A 17,623-nucleotide genomic window follows, 5' to 3' on the forward strand; every position below is an offset into this window, starting at 1 on the left:
AAGAAAACAAACAAAAAAAGGGGGGAAAGGAGAAACAGAAAGCAGATGACGTCTGCATTACGTTATTCTTGCACTTGCTGTAGGCCATTCAATGCATCAGAAAAATGCACACAAGGGGCCACTTTTCATTTATTTCCATCTTGTCATTGGCAATATCTCTTGTCTTCCAAAGTACAAATTTCATTGCAAGGTAACAAGTACGAATTTCATTGCCATGTGAAAATTAGATTTTTCTCGAGATCCTGCGCATGCAAATCACAATTACAACACTTTCTCAAGTTTTTACTAACACCCAAAAGTGTGAGTCATGACTATGATTTTCACTTGAGAAATAGTCTTCCTTTGAAACTTGCCACTGTGACCAACTTTCTCAATTGTGACGACTCATCCCACTTTGTGAGGCATTTTCTATATCCTTTCTTACCTTAAAAAAACAAGATCATCAGATCTCCTTGAACTATATCTTTTTTTTTTTGACAGAGAAAGCTGGGGTTAGGCAGATCTCTATACCATAGGGATTTGAACTTGCAACATCCCAACATAAGGTGAGCTGCAGTGACTGCTCCAGCCACAGGTGGAGCCCCTGTTGCTGCTAATATCTATTTTTGGGCTAACCTAGCCTCCTCCATCCTATAGGACCAATAAGGGGTAGTACAGGAATACACCTTTAGGCCTGATCTTCAACCCTAACTCACCCTCCATGAATAAAAGCAGGAGTCCCTTGTGCACATGCACATGCACAGATCAGAGGTGAGCAATGAGTTGGGCAGGTTGAGGGAACAAGCCAATTCTCTGCCTCTCAAGTTGGGTTTTGGTCAAGGTTTTAAGGCCTAACCCGTTAGATATGGTTAAAATCCATGGATCCCCAAATTTTAAAAACTAAAACGAGTGTATTTTCAAAAATTACTTGGATTTGAAAACCGAATCTGAATTTCAGACTAGTGAGTTCAGTCTTCAAGTTGTCTTTATTCCTTTGCTGAGTAAGAATTAGCCACACCATAAACTAGAAATCTTCAATATCTGGGTTTAGCTTGCAAGTGACTCGTACGAAACTTCATACGGGGTTCTCAAAGAAAGTGAGCTTAATGGAGTGAACCACCGTCAAGGCTTGAAAAAACACAAAAAACATGACAAATATGAATTGTATTAGAAAAAATCATATTTTTGTTAATAAATAAATAAAATAGATACAAAAAAAAAGAGAAACTGAATCTCATCTTAAGCATAGGTCTTACCTGAAAAATTAAATTTTTACTGAATAAATCACTTTGTTTTGGTCATAACTTTTGTCTCCAAAGGACTTGATTTTTTTTGTTTGAAAGCTAATTTTTTTTAATTTGTTTGATCTTTTGGACAAAAACTCTAAAGATAAAAGGTAAAAATTGAAGTTGAAATTAGAATAATTTTAAAAAATAATGCTAAAGACACTGGATTTTAGCATATGATTATGATATAAAATGATTTGGTTAAAAAATGAAGTGTCTACAAAACCTAAGTCATTTAAAGATTGATTGGGTCTAAACAGCCAGTGACAGTTATCCCAGCCCTCTTGGGCTTATTTGAAGAACACTCTTTTCTTGCAAATCATTTATTGTGGTGGTACCCACAAATTAACCATAAGTGAATATGCACCATCTATTTGCTTGATTGAACGGCGTGGATTTGCTTGACCATTGTTTCTATGGAACAGCTAACCACATAAAGACATGGGCTTGTATGTCTCAACCTTGACCTGAATGACGCGTTAGCACGATGGGTCAATGGATCGGATCATGGAATTTTCTTGAGATTCAGACCTGTCAAAGACTTGGCTAAAGTCCAAATCATTAATAAAAGGGCCAGGTCATCTTCAAAGGCCTAAATTGTGTAGGTCAGGCTGGGCCAGCCTGCTCCCACCCCTTGGCACGTGAGTGTGCGCACGTGCTTGAGCAAAGCCCTACACCCACGAGCATAGCAACAAAATTTTCTACATGTTTATTCTTATCTTGTTTTCTTTCAAGAAAATCTTTACAAAATTAAACAAATTTAAAAGTTAAAAAATAAAAACAAAAACCAGTGAATAAAAAAAAAACACTTTCTGAGCTTTTTCTGATAAGAATTTGCACGTTTGGATAAAATCATAATATTTTCTTTTAAATGATAAATCATGATATTTGTTATATTGTTTGCTGATAAGAACTTACGAGTTAGGATCAAAGCTATAATATTCTCATTTAAACAATAAATCATGATATTTATAAAATATGAAATATCTCGAATTTATGTTCTTATAAAATGTGGTGTTCTTCTCCTGAGATTTAAATAAAAAGTTGATGATATATTTGTCATTATGCCACAGGCATGCCACAGTGTGGCTACACGCTTAAATAATGTGGTCTGCACTTTCGGAAGAATCATGCTTTTCCTTAGCACGGGGTGTTAGTATATTTAGTATATAAGTTAGTACCCCTTTAAAAGAAAAGCATCTATGGCAGCCTTAATTAGGGATGGCAATGGACCCGGAGAAAATGGGGCCTTGCCCTGCCTCGCCCCGTTTGGACTCGAGATGATGGAGGTTAAAATCAAAACCCGTGCAGGGATGGACTTATTTCTCCAACCTTGTCCCTGAGATCCTCGTTAGTAAAATGCTAAAATACTCTTTAAGGATGACAATGGACCGAGGAGAAATGGGGTCCCGCCACCTTGCCGCGTTTAGAACGAAAATAGGGGGCATGAAACAGGGATGAAGGTTAAAATCAAAACCCGAGGATGAAGAGGGGGATGGAGGGCAGAATTTTGAAACACGATGGGGGTGGATACCTTGTCCACTGCCATCCCTAGCCTTAATTTGTACATGAGCAAAAGAAAGTTGAGTTTAACCTAATTCTGTCATGGACAAAGACAAAGATGACCATTCATCTTTAAGCTACCCTTTATCTAATCTTGACTATAAAATTGCTTTTAACTTTTAGCAGCATTAACTAGTCATTAACAAATAACAGTTCACTCTCATTAAGCCCCCCCACCCCCCCACCCCAAAAAAAAAGGGTTGAGGAGAAAAGGTAGCAAGATGGAGATGATGGCTATTGATAGAAGATATTGCTACAAAACTAGGGCTGGTAAACGAGCTGAATGAATCGAATAAAGGATGTTGAAGCTCGACTCATTCATATGGTAAGCTGAGTCAAGTTCGAGCTTGTGGTGAGCCAAGTTAAGTGAGCTGCATTTGAGCTGGCTTGTTATAAACAAATATATATATTTCAAAACTAAAATAATAGAGTTTAGACTCTGAACCTGCTAAGTGAAGCTCAATCCATAGTTACCAGGAAGTGAAATGGATATGTGAAGTGATGCATCAAAGTGTAAGCGGGGAAGCGAGTTAAAAATTAGTGTGAAATGTGAAGCGGGATTCATTTTGAAAGTGATTATGAAAGTGTATAAAAAGCAAAAAAGAAAATGCGAAGAAAACAAGAAAGATACGAGCAAAAAACTAGTGAAAAACAAAAAAAATAAATAATAACATGAAAAACACAAAAAACAAGGAAATGAGCGAGAAGTGAGTGAGAAGTGAAAGGAAAACATGTGAAAAATGAAAATGATGCGAGAGGAAAATGATTTGGGAAGTGAGTGGAAAGCATGCTTTTCCTTAATGAGAAATGAGTTAACCTCATGCATTACCCTTTTGGGAGAAGCTTGGCACTTTCTGCTTTGGAAGTTGTGCTTCCCCCTTTAACTAGGCTCTTTTGTAACTATGACTCAAACTAGCTCATTTATAATATAAATACTTTGTTTAGCTACTCTAAACAATAGGATTTGAACTCTAAACTTATTGCTTGTAAGTCAAATGATTCAACCATCTATTCTTTATGATATATCTATTCTTTATGATATATATATATATATATATATATATATATATATATATATATATATATATATGAGTTAATACAAGCCGAACACTCATTGTTCATATTCGGCTTACTAAGCCTATTTCATGTGTTCGAACAAACCTTTTACAAGTCAAAACATGCGCCAAGCAGCTCATCTCATTTTCCAGCCCTATAATAAACTGTATATTGACTCGGACTTTTGAATTATTTTTAAATCATTATTAAGATTAAAATAAATAATGAATCCATGATTATGCCACCATCCAATGGAACCCTGCAGCCTATTTAATGGTCTTATCGCTACCACATGCTTAAGATCCAAACCTGATTAAAACTAGATATTTCTGTTGATATAATAAATTTCAAAGCATTGAATTTATTTTTTGATGTATAATCTAAGTTGTTCAAAAAAGTCAAAATCCACAGCTGTCCATTTTTCAAAGAGTTGAAGTTGACTTAGAGATCAATAAGAACGAAAGGGGAGCAGGAGTGGACTGCCTTTGCAAGACTCATAAATGAAAACTAAACTTGAATTTAAAAAAAATGCAAGTGCTCGTGCTGGTAAAAGTAAGAAACAAGATTTTTAATGCAAAATTAATTGGGAGTGGTATTTCCTATAGGGAGGGTGGTTATAGAATATATTCTGACAACTCTTCACATTGGGAACTTCCTGTGGGCCCCCAACTTCAGCATACACCCTCCCTTTTCAATCTTGCAGGCAAGGTAAGTGGGTCTTATAAGAAAGCGTGTAGGGCAAGTGGGAAGCATCATTGCCAGAGCAGAAACCCTAAAAAGTAAACCAAGAAAAAGCCCAATCTTGGTGCCTCCAACATAACAAATAAAAAAGAATGATAATAATAATAATTATTATTATTATTATTATTGTGAAAATAACTGGACTATGATTTTTTTTTGCTAATAGGGATAAAAATGGAAATAGTTGGTGTTTTGGAGAATAACTTAATAACGGAGAATCGCTACTCCACTATGGGCACGTTTGGAAGCGAAAAAAATGGAAATAATAATAATAATAATTATTATTATTATTATGAAAATAACTGGACTATGATTTTTTTTTGCTAATAGGGATAAAAATGAAAATAGTTGGTATTTTGAAGAATAACTTAGTAACAGAGAGTCACTTCTCCACTATGGGCACGTTTGGATGCGAAAAAAATGGAAATCTTGTCAACGGGCAGGCTGTGGGGTAACCAGCATGGAAATATCTACTATTTTCTCTACAACTTGGTTCTGCTGGAAACTTAATAAGAATGAAGAGCCACCAACATCAGATAATGTGTATATATATATATATATAGGCGGAGCCAAGAATCTGAACTAGGTGAGCACAAACTTTAGGGCTGGGAAACAAGATGAATGGCTTGTAGTTTGGCTCGGCTTGACTTAGAAATTGAGATGAGTGAGCCAAGCTATGAGCTAGCTCATTTAGGTAAATGAACTAAGCACAAACATGGCAAGCTCCATTGGATGGAATCGTATAGGTCATTTTACATATTATATATTTATATATACTTGTATATTATATATTTTATACATATAATATATATATTATATACATAAAATTCACGTTATATATGTTTTGTATGAGTATTAAACATATATTTATATGTATTATACATATATTTTGTATATTATCAAGCTTTAAAAAATACTTAAACAATTTTAGAAGACAAGCCAACTCTTGATTGGCTTGCAAAGAGCAGGGGTGTAGCCCTAACAAGCCAAGCTCGAACAGTTCAAGCTCAGCTCGTTTACCAGCCCTAGCAAACCCCTCTATCGGTGGGTTGAGAGAGAGTCGAATGGGGAACAAGGGGACACAAAAGATCAGGGTAGGCACTGCCACCCTAATCCTTCTTTCATTGGGTCAGGGTGCGCACTACCCACTCTTGACCTGAACCCCTTAGTAGAGAGTTTTTGGGTCAGGGTGGGCACTATTGTATATATACCTCAATAACATCCCAGCTTGACTTTAGGTACCATGGAGAAAATTTTGCTGAACTAAATAAGTTCTAAGTTTTAAATAAGGGTGCTTTATGATGGCACTGTACCATACACTTGATTTACATGGATCTATGTTTCAAAAGCAAAATCTAAGTATTGGATCATGTTTAGTATGTTCTATTTATTATTTTCTTGTTTTAAAATTGACTCAAATATGACATTAGATATTTTTTTTTAAATGCAGCTAAATTATTGACATTAATAAAAAAAAAAAACACCCAAGCTTTGGATATTTAAAAAAAAACGCAGCTAAAAATTTTTGTGGCTAATTAAAAAGTTTCAGAGTTTACTTCCATCAAGTTTGTCGTTAAATGTGATTTTAAATTATTATTTTACCCTCAAGTTAATGAATTTAGTGGAAATTCTTAATCTATTTGTTTAAAATAAGATCTATTGAGTTTCATCATAAAACCTAATAGAATATATAGAATTGGAAGGCATTAAGTATATTGTAACTTAGCAAACAGTCAATGAGGTTTCATTTTCTCTTCTTATTGCACAAGGGAAACCCCTTGCAATCTCTACAGTGTCATCTTTTTTTTTTTTTTTACAAAACCCATTCTCTTGAGTTTCTTCAAAAACAAGTTTCAGAAAGAAGTCGTTAAAGTATGAAAGTCTTTGTCCTTGTGGTACCTAATTTGACACAAACCAGTAAATGTCATGGATTGGATTCAATACAAACTAACTGTAATAAATGTAACAGTATTGCCTAATAATGGTTGGATTTTTTTCACTAAGTAATGTCGAATTATAATAGAAAAAGTTAGTCATTTTTAAGTGTATGGACATTTTCATGATTCTTTTTGGCCATAGCATCATTTTCACTAGGTGTTTAAGAATCCATTTGCTTGAATTTCACAGTGGGGGCAAAACCTTTAAATTAATAACTATTTGGTAAAAGGCTTGGGTAGGTGAGAACAAATGAAGGTGGAAAGGCCAACAAAGTGGAAATGCAAAAGATGGAGAGTTTCAAGGGAAAATTAATAATTTTACCATCTTAACTAAAGTTAGGTTGGTGATAACATAGGTTAAACGGATGAAAAATTGTTTATGATTAACATTGCAAAAATTTAGGTGCGGTTTTTTAAATATTAAAAACCTAGGTCTGTTTTTTAATTACTGCCAATACTTTAGGTGCGTTTTGAAATTTTCCCTTCATATTATTTTTAAACCACGCAACTATTGTTTATGCTTGACAAACAAGCCCCAACACTGGTTTACTGTCATAAGCTCTCAACCGCAACAGCATTAGTAAGCTCTACATCCATGGCTTGTTTTTTAAATTGAAGCTCTCGTCTTGAAAACCTATAACGAACTTGAACTGAGGAAAAAACAAAGAATCTCCTTCCTTTTGGTATGTGAAAAGCACACACAAGAGAATTGAGTCTTTTCTTCAAAAGAAAAAATCAATGTAATTATAAAAGTAAGTTTTTAAATTATAAAGAAAACAAAGACTCCTTTTGTTCAGAAATATACAATCATCACTGAGATTCGACATAGTAATAACTACACATAATTCACAATAATAATATTAATACTGATAATGATGTTCCCTTGCTTTTGGCACTCCAAGCTACAGTAGGAAGCTAGGAGCCTTGGTTCCCTGGAGGAACATCTAGGGAAGTGAGAAAGATAAGCCAAGTAAAGAATTTGAACGCGGCATCCAGTTCTCTCTCTCTCTCTCTCTCTCTCTCTCTACATGAACCCACATCCACCAACACACACACACAACAAAGAGCAGGAATAACAGAACCCGGAAAGAAAAAGTCACCCACCCTTCATTATTTCCATTCTTTAAAGTTGTTGGCATGCCATTGGGCCTTGTAAATGCACCATTTTCCCTGACAACCCACATGAACCCCCCCCTAAAAAACCTCACCCATCCTTAGTTTTTTAATTTAGCTCGTGCCTGATATCTCTCTCTGTCCCCTCTTAATTCACTTGTTTCTCTTTCCTTTCCTTGCTCTGTCTTTTTTATACCATTGTTATTAGTGAAAAAGAATGAAACTAGGATTTCATCAATGTGTCTATCCCCTCCTTGGATGGACCTCCTTGGCCATCTTAATAATCATACAAGAGGACAACAGAGATGGTTGAAATTAGCCTTCACAGACTCAAAATTCTTCCAAAATGGATTCTAGCTGCCTCAGAATCTCACCAACAATCTTCACTGTCTCCCTCATTTATCTACTCCTCCTTGTCTGCACCTGCCCTGTTTCTTCGTCGTCGATCTCGACTGATTCCAGTATCCCGTCTGCTAACCAGACGTTCAATGCAAGCGATGAATTGAAGAAGATAAGGAAGATCAGAGCTCAACTCAAGAAGTTGAACAAGCCTGCTGTGAAGACAATTCAGGCAATTCTGAAACTTCTGCTCTCTTTTTACTTTTTCTTTATTTCGGTTTTCCGGCTTGCCGGAAAACCATCCATCTTGGTACATGACAGGGAAACTCGATTTTAGCATGAGCACATGCTTAGTCTGTCATGGACTAAATGATGCACCAAATTCACCATACTCTCTTTCTAACCATTTACTTAATCTTTGATCAGAGTCCTGACGGTGACCTGATTGACTGTGTTCTTTCTCACCTTCAACCAGCGTTTGATCATCCAAAATTGAGAGGAGGAAGGCCATTGGTACCACCACATTCCCGTCACTTCTTTTCTTTATTTTGGTTCTCAATCTCGCATTATGATCATTATCGTTGTTGTTATTGTTGTTAGGCTAAACTGTCGCAAAATTAGATTAGACGTGACGGAGACGCGTAACCGTCTAATAAATATAATAAATATGCACGGCAAAGTATTAAACAGAATTAGGTGCCATTGATTCAGACAGTATGGGGTGCTGCTGTAAACAACCAAGCACATGTAATGGTTGTAGAATTTGAAGCACCTTCACTGAGGATGTTATTGTCCTCCTTCAGTATTTTTTTTGAAGGATCATTCATCAAGTAGTCAGATCACTAAAAAATTTAATTTGTAGTCATTGTTTTCTTCTTTTTTTGTATTTTCTGATTTCAGGATCCTCCTGAGAGGCCTACAGGACACAGTACTCCACTCGGCACAAAAGCAGAAAACTTTCAGTCATGGAATGTGAGGGGAGAGTCATGTCCGGAGGGGACTGTGCCCATCAGAAGGGTGACTGAAGCAGACATGCTGAGAGCTAGCAACGTTGCAAGATTCGGAAGGAAGGCCAGGAGACCGGCACTGAGGGTGGTCCGGCGTGACACATCCAGCAGCAGTCATGAGGTTAGTTGTGTCTGCAGTTATATTTTTAGTTTGGACAAAAAGGGTTCTATGACAGCAGCTAGACGTCTAGTTAAGGAATATGTAGGGTATTTGGCAAAGATGGTGTTTTTCAGAATGAAGTATTTCTTAACCTTCTTGGATTATTTCGAAACTTCTTGTTTGATTAAGTGCGTTTAACAGTGATTTTTATTAAGAGCAAGCTTTCATGAGAGCAGGAAGACATTTGGTTAAGGGTTATTTTAGAGATTTTGCAAAGATGGTGTTGCTTAGATTGAAGTTTTTCTAAGATTTCTTGATTGATTAAATGCATTTAAGAGTGATTTTTATCAGGGTAAGTTTTTTCACGACAGCAATAAAAAACAGATTAAGGGGTACTTTTGGAGTTTTTGCAAAGATGGTGATGTTAGAATGAAGTTTTCTTGGTTTAGTTTGCAAAATTCTTGACTGGAAAAATTAATGGATATGCTTGTTTTCATGAAGAAAATTGCATTTCAGGAAAAATACTTGGCAACAAAATTGGCTTTAAGAAAATCTTTGTTGTCTGAAGATAGAATACATATGAGGATATTGCCCAAAGTAATTCACGAAAGGAACAGTTACGTCCCTTTCAGACATTTATATTTTAGACCACCTTTTGCTTTTCTTCCCTGTAGTCTGCTCTGCTGTATCACGGTTTCAGACTTCCCAACCAAGTCTGCAAAAGCTTCAGGGATAGATTGGTCATCCTAAAATATAGAAAAGAAGGTCCATATATGTGCCTGTTTTTCTGGAAAATGCCCTGCATCTTCTAGTTTGAAGATGTCTGCAGCCTTGACTTGATGGTCAGTGTCATTTGGATGACAATTCTGTAATGTTTGTCATCCATGAAATGTCAATTTTGTCCCTAACACTGCAAGGGATTAACTCAAATCTTAAAATATATATCGTTGAAGTAGCTATATTAAAATTAAAAGTCGAAAAAATAAACATTTTTTTCAAATGAAATGGAGGGGGATTGCAAGAGATAAGAAGCTATGTATTTGGCTATAAAATTTTGAAGTCAGAAAATCAAAATAGAAAGCGAGCCACATGTGAGCTGCATCTTTGAAATGACAGGCAGTCAATACAGTGGTACATTCTTCTGCAAAAGTTAGCAGGGTGCCTTCTTTATTCACCATTGCTATAACAGTATGAACCATCCACCTTGGATGGGCGGTTAGTTATTGCGGTTGCTTAAAGAGTGAAGTCTTGCAACATTAGTCATGATCTCTGTATAGCCGATGACTCATGGGACACAGCAAATGTTGAAGGCTTGCATTGCACGGAATCATGCAGCAGCTCTGCCCTTGAACCAAGGGCACATGCTAGCAAGCGTACTATTCTTAATGAGCCGTGTTTGTTCAGTACCATAACACTGTGCTAGTGTGCTTGGTCAATCACAAAGATGGGAGCACAGGCAACAATAGTGGTTGGTCACCTGCAACTGCAGCCTGCATTCTTCATTCTCCATCTCCACTGATGCAAGTGGCATTAGTGGCTCACAAGGGCTCCGCGCACATGGTTAAGGGTGTCGGCTTACTTCATTCAAGCTAAAAGGATGTCGAAAGTTCGATACCCCCGAATTGAGTAGCCGCTTGCCGCAAGGGCAAAGCAAACTCCCTGTGGGCGATGGTGGGTGGCTGAGGGATTATAACTGCTTGGAGGTAGGTCATACGGCAGGGGACTCTGCATGGGGTTATCATGGCCGGAATGGTACCACTCCTTACTCTTGCTGGCACATTGGGGTGGGAAGGTCCATTACTGTATCTAGATGAACCTATCTACCACGTTGATTTGCGTATTTAGGTTGGTGGGTGCAATAACATGCCCTGCTAGGCCCTCTGCAATAGGAACATACATGTTTTGTTGTTATTATCATCAAAATTATGACTTTATGTTATGACCTATTGTTGGAATACAGCATGCAGTTGGGTACGTGTCTGGGGATCAATACTATGGAGCCAAAGCCAGCTTGAATGTATGGGCCCCATTTGTGAACAATCCCAATGAGTTCAGTATATCACAGATGTGGGTGATCTCTGGTGCATTTGGGGAGGATCTCAATACTATTGAAGCTGGATGGCAAGTTAGTACTCTTTCTATTAATCCACTATTAAATAGTATGTACGTTTATCTACCGCTACCAAGAATCTAGAATTTCTTGATTTTATGAATTCTCTACAACCTGTAGTCTGAGAGAACACCAAAACTTTTTAATTATCATTTATTGATAAAAAAAAAATCTCATTTATTTTTTCCATACAGGTTAGTCCGCAGTTGTATGGAGACCACAGCCCCCGTTTCTTCACGTATTGGACGGTAAGCATGACCCCCTTTTCTTTTTAATTCATAGTGGTGATTAGGAAGCTTGTTAATTGATGTGGCCTTCACTGAAAATTCGGTGGCGCACAGGTGGGCTTTGAAAATATGCCCACTCAAGTAAGGTGGTGTTTGGGTGGCTTACATTTTCAATGACCTATAGTAATAAGGGTATTTTTGTAATTTCAACAGACGGACGCATACCAGACAACTGGTTGTTACAACCTACTGTGCTCTGGGTTCGTCCAGACCAACAACAGGATCGCCGTCGGTGCAGCCATCTCTCCCATCTCCACCTACAATGGTGGCCAATTTGACATCAGTTTGATGGTTTGGAAGGTAAATTATCTTCTTTGTCCTACTTTTTTGTTTTATATTTTCATATATCGATTCTAATTCGGATTAGGTTGGAAATATGTTATTACTGCACTAGGTCCAATCACCGGATGCCACGCATCGGGAAGCGGGGTGTGATACATGGCATTCAGTCATTGGGCGAGCAAAGATGTGTCATAATCAGGTGCAGCAGCACACTAAAAGTTTGCAATCACATTGCACCTGATCCTCCCTTCCTTGGGTACCCAACTGATGACTGGATCTGCTCTCGGTTTTGGATGCATCCATTCAACAAAAAAGATCCCATCCTTTGACATAGGAGGGGTTTGATCCTATGTCAATCCTAGCCATCCAAAGGAAGCATCTGGATGGCTGAGATCAGTCCAGATCCAAGTGAAAATGTGGACCAATCCTAGCCGTTCATTGGGCGACCAGGATTGGATGTAGGATGGAATCCTTCCTATGTCAAAGCACAGGATCCGTACTCCCCATTCAACAAATGGGTGGAGTAACTTCAGATATTGCATATTATTGCCTATTGCATTGTGCCCACAATGCAGTATACCAACTTATCCTGGTGGAACCAAATACCTTTAGGAACTAGACAAATTGTGATTGCAGATGAAGATCTATGATACTGTTAGGAAACTAGAAACACACAAAATTCTGGTTATTTGGGGCACGTTTGCTTACACTCAATAGCAGGGATGTAAAGGATTCGGATTCAGCTCAGGTATCTGACTGAATCCAAATCCGTTTAGTTGGATTGGGTCATGAAAGTCAGATCCGATTAATAATCCGATCTGGATTCATTATATAATATTACATCCAGATTTTCGTTTTAGCTCTTTTCAGTAATGCATATATCCAAGCTGAATCCAACTCTGATCATGCGAAATTCGACTAGGCCAGATTCAGTAATGCATATATCCAAGCTGAATCCAACGTGTTTAAATCGCTACTCAAAAGAGAATCATGCATCATCTCTAGTTTTGAGATAATGATTCTCCGAAGAACCATTTTGTCACATGATTGCGATCGCTAGAAAACAGTCATGCGATCTGCCTGAGGTTTACTTCGTAGGGGGATGGGCTCATTAAGTGAGCCAGTTTGCACTGAGAGTTCCTCGCCATCAAAATAATAATAATAATAATAATAATAACAATAATAATAATAATAATAATGAGGAATAAGTTGGCTACTTTTGAACATAGTTGAGGATGCAGTTTTAGTTTATTTAACTGCAGTATATATTTCAGACATAAATGCTTAGTGGTGTTCATGAATGAAACCATATGTGGTAGTGACATTGCATGTGGGGTCGCCCGTGTGGCCAGCGGGGTGCTTGTGAAGGTTCTGAGGTGAAGACACCCGATCAAACTTCACTAGCACACAGGTGTGTCCATAGCTTTCAGAGGTGGGCCGCGTAAGGCAGGGTGGTCGTAGGGCCTCACCTGATGTTTTTCTGGCTTCAGCAAGGGTTTTTCATCATAGATAAAAAAAAAGGCAAAAGACATTGCATGTGTGGTATGGTGAAAAATATGAAGTGCATGTTTATCACTAGCACCAACTCTGCATTTAGTGTTTTGTATCTTTACAGGCCGAGCATTGATTGAGTTTCTGCTAGAGTAATGAAATATTTTCCTCTAAAAAAAAAAACTGAATTGAGTGGGGCCTACTATTGGATATCAAATCAAAGAACCAGCATGAACTGACATGGAGATACCTAGGATGATGACTTTTATTTTATCACATAACGTAATGTGCAGGTTTTGATTCTCAATTCATTAGTGAATTCATTGCATACCTACTTTGTAGAAAAATGATATACAAGGTAGGTAAGAAAAGAAAAACAAAAACAATTGCCATGTCAGTTTATACTTTCTTGAAGTATGCCTCAATTCAGTGACACAAAAGGGTGAAAAAACGTGATATTTGGTATCAATTTAAAAGCAAAATATCAACAGAAACTAATTTTCCTAATTGTTATATATATATATATATTGTATTTTTATTACTATGTAAATATTTGTTTTCCTATTTTTTGTTAATTTTTGTTGATATTTTGCTGATAAAATGCAAGAAAATTAAAATTTTCAATCTCACAAGAAAATGGCAGCCGTTATTATACTGTTTACTCTTTTATCAAGCCTTTTATTTTTCTGAGAAGCACAGAATAATCGCCTTCTTTTGTTACTATTTCCAGGATCCAAAACATGGAAATTGGTGGCTGGAATTTGGCTCAGGATTGTTGGTTGGATATTGGCCGTCGATATTGTTTAGCCACCTTGCAGATCATGCTAGCATGGTGCAGTTTGGTGGTGAAATTGTTAATAATAGACCTTATGGAATTCACACAAACACCCAAATGGGAAGTGGCCATTTTTCAGGGGAAGGGTTTGGAAAATCCAGTTATTTCCGGAATTTGCAGGTCGTTGATTGGGATAACAACCTCATTCCTCCAAACAATCTTCGTGTTTTAGCTGATCATCCCAATTGCTACGATATTCAAGGAGGGATTAACACCGTGTGGGGGAATTATTTCTATTATGGGGGGCCTGGAAGGAATGTCAGATGTCCATGACAAAAATGAAAATTTGGTTTTTGCGTGGGGTTCTTTGTTAGGCCTAAAGTTACCCATAAATTGTACTATTTTTTTTTTTTTTGCTTTTAAATTTTTAGGAAGGTGATTAATTAATTTTATACCACCTTCTCATGATATGTAAATTTTATAAAAGAAATTAGTGAAATATACAACGGCTTGTGTTGTTTTGTACATCTTTGATGTTGCAATTAAAGACTTCTCCTTAAAGAAAATTTTGTAAATTCACTCCCCAGTCCCCAAGAGAGAGTGTGTGTGTGTTTGAGAGAGAGAGAGAGGTTAACTATACAATGTTTTTGATGATTGGAAAAACCGCCTTGATCATTGAGTTCATTGGCGTAAAAACTTAGGTCCGCTTGCATGTTTAAGAGTACACTTAGATTTGACCTGCAATAAAAGATGCTCACCAGTGGGTTTTGAACTCAGGACTTGAATTCCTGTCTGCTTGATAATGTTCACAAGTCGTCTATACTAATTTTGATGGAAGGTAGAAATAATCTAGAGTAAGTCTCTCGAGTGGCAGCAGGCATGGGAGAAGGTGCTTCTTCCCAGGTTCAACTCCCAACGGGTGTGCAGGTGTCTTTAACTGATGGACTCTATAAGGGCTTGGGTGTCTGTAGGGCCAGTAAACGAGCTAAACCAACTGAGCTTGAAGTGTTCAAGCTTGGCTCATTCTTGTGGCTAGCAAAGCCAAGATCGAGGGCATAATGGGTGAGTTAAACGAGCGGAGTTCGGGCTGGCTTGTTTATAAAAAAAAAATACAATGATTTAGAGCAGGGAGAAATAGGATTACAAAAAAATACATGTAAATATATATCTAAAATATATTTCTTACTAACTAACGAGTTGAGCCTAGCTGAGTACCTACTGTTCATATTCTTCTTGCCAAGCCTATTTTACGAGTTTGAACGAGCACTTTATGAGCTGAACATGAGCTGAGCCACGAGCGGCTCGGCTTGTTTCCCAGCCCTAGCTGTCGGTGACCCCACCTGGGGTTTCTGTTTTTCAAAAAATAAAATAGAGTACAACTAAAAATGTAAAATAAACCCAAATTTTTAACTTAATGAGAGTATGTTGGTTTGAAATCACAAATGTATACAGTTGTCCTCCTATTTATCTTATTAAAATGATTATTGAAGTAAAGAACTAACAAGTAAGCAATCAAAGCAGTATTAGTCAAGGTCATAATGATTTTTTAAAGTATCAAGATTTTATCTTGATATGAACATAGTTTTATCTTATATATTTTAGTTTTTATATATTTTTAAATTTTAAATATGCTGATATTTTCCTGGGAGTTTCCCCGAAAGTGTCAACAATCTCCAGGTTTTCCCTGACCAAGAAAATCTAGATACCGAGATTTGTGACATTAGTATTTATAAGCTTCCAACACGTAGATACTTCAAAGTTGTGCAAAGCATGATGGTTAAATATAATTAATATGGTCCAAAAATTCCTTTCCCTCTAGCATCACCAACTAGCTAAGTTTGCATTTGCATAATTCACTGTTAGAATTACAAAACTAGTGAATTAACAGATTTTTCATCTCATCCAAGCACAGATTTAAAAAGTTGTTGTAGAACAATGCAGCTGTGAAGCATACTCTTTTTTTTTTTTTTGAAGATAAGCTGTGAAGCATACTCTTGTAACTCCAAAAAAAAATGTGCACTTTGATGAGTCATGAAAAAATATAGTACATTCTTCATTTCTTTTAATCCTCTAACCACACAAAACCTTCTAACCAATTCAAATTTTGTATTCAATCTGGTGCATTATTCCCAATGGTTAGTCACCAACATCAAAGTTTTTTCCTTGCATTCTAAGAGACGTTGTCAGTTGTCACCCTCTCAACTATCTACAAGAGCCATAAATATTCATATTTATTTTCATTAACTAACCAAACCAAACCAACCAACCAACATGGTTGCTACGCATCTAGTGCTGGTTTATGTTATTATATAGAAGTGAAGCAAATTTAACGTGGACGTCAAGTTAGACCAAAGCAACTGAGTCGGTGGGATAACATCCTCACCTACTAGCACCGAACCCCAAGCATAGTTGGAAAAGAAAAAGGTGAACAACTCTACTTGACCTTTTGGAGTGCTTTGACTCGGACCACAAAGCTGACTTTATGAATCAAAACTATGCAAGCAAATGGTTGGTGTTCAGTTAACCAAATCCTATCTAATATGGTCTCTAGTGTAACATGATCCGTACTATTCGAACTTTGGTGGGGAGACCCTTTACCAGGTTCAAGTATGAGTAGCACTGGCTAGAACCACAGTCACAAGTATCGACGATATTTTAAAAGTATTGTGATAAAATCATGCATGTTAACAAACCAAAAAAAGATGATTGTTAACTGACCGTCTATTTTTGAAAGATTACAACTTCAAGGGATGCTTGCATGCTTTTGAATTATATTTAAAAAAAAATTACTTTTATATTTAAAAAAAAAAATTGAATCTTAGAGGGTGATATGTTTGCAAGATTTTTATAAAATGTAGCGATAAAATCCTGATAAGAAGATATTTTACATAGATTAGCACCCTATATTTTTCTTATTGCTCACTATCATAGGATGTGACAAAACTTCAACTAGATCAAAATTTAAGGCTCTGTTTGGAAACTAGTAGCTGGGATGGGTGTTTATGCATTTGGGACGGGGAGTGAGCTCATTTGTATTTACACTAAAGGATGAAATTAACAGCTAGCTGCTTCCACTTTTTAAATTAGGCCCTGTTTGGAAACTAGTAGCTGGGATAGGAAGTACCATTTGAGGGAGTGGGAATTTCCAAATCATGGATTTAGCAGCTACCACCTGTTGAAAATGGTACCTATGGATTCCATTCTTTAGTGTAAATACCAAGTTGAGAGGACCTCATTTCCCATCCCAAATGCCCAAACACCTATCCAGCTATCAGTTTCCAAACTACCACCGCAAGGTAGTTTGACCAAGTTTTTGCCAAATGCATTAACTCCTATCTCAGCTCCTAGTTTCCAAACAGGGCCTTAGGGGATGTTTGGGATCGGTAGCTGGGATGAGCGTTTATAGAGTTATGCATTTGAGGAAGTGGCAGCTGCCAAATCCATCCTTTAGTGTAAATACAAAGGACAAAGGGCCTCACTTCCCATCCCAAATGCATAAAAACCCATCCTAGCGCCGAGAATCCAAACGGAACCACCATGGGCATTTGACCAAGATT

The 17,623-nt window shown here is 37.0% G+C and overlaps 1 protein-coding gene across 1 annotated transcript; it reads left to right on the top strand.

The window, feature by feature from the left end:
- The first annotated feature begins 8,021 nt into the window (after window positions 1-8,021).
- LOC149815620 (protein neprosin-like) lies at window positions 8,022-14,585 on the top strand. Its single transcript, XM_089990586.1, has 7 exons — window positions 8,022-8,246; window positions 8,441-8,527; window positions 8,915-9,142; window positions 11,082-11,246; window positions 11,426-11,479; window positions 11,672-11,818; window positions 14,022-14,585. The coding sequence occupies exons 1-7, from the start codon at window positions 8,022-8,024 to the stop codon at window positions 14,397-14,399; spliced, it is 1,284 nt and encodes a 427-aa protein (XP_089846712.1). The 3' UTR covers window positions 14,400-14,585.
- Window positions 14,586-17,623: the final 3,038 nt, after the last annotated feature.

Source organism: Nuphar pumila, chromosome 15 (assembly GCF_984573655.1).
Source record: "Nuphar pumila chromosome 15, dmNupPumi1.hap1.1, whole genome shotgun sequence".
Classification (NCBI taxonomy): Eukaryota; Viridiplantae; Streptophyta; class Magnoliopsida; order Nymphaeales; family Nymphaeaceae; genus Nuphar; species Nuphar pumila.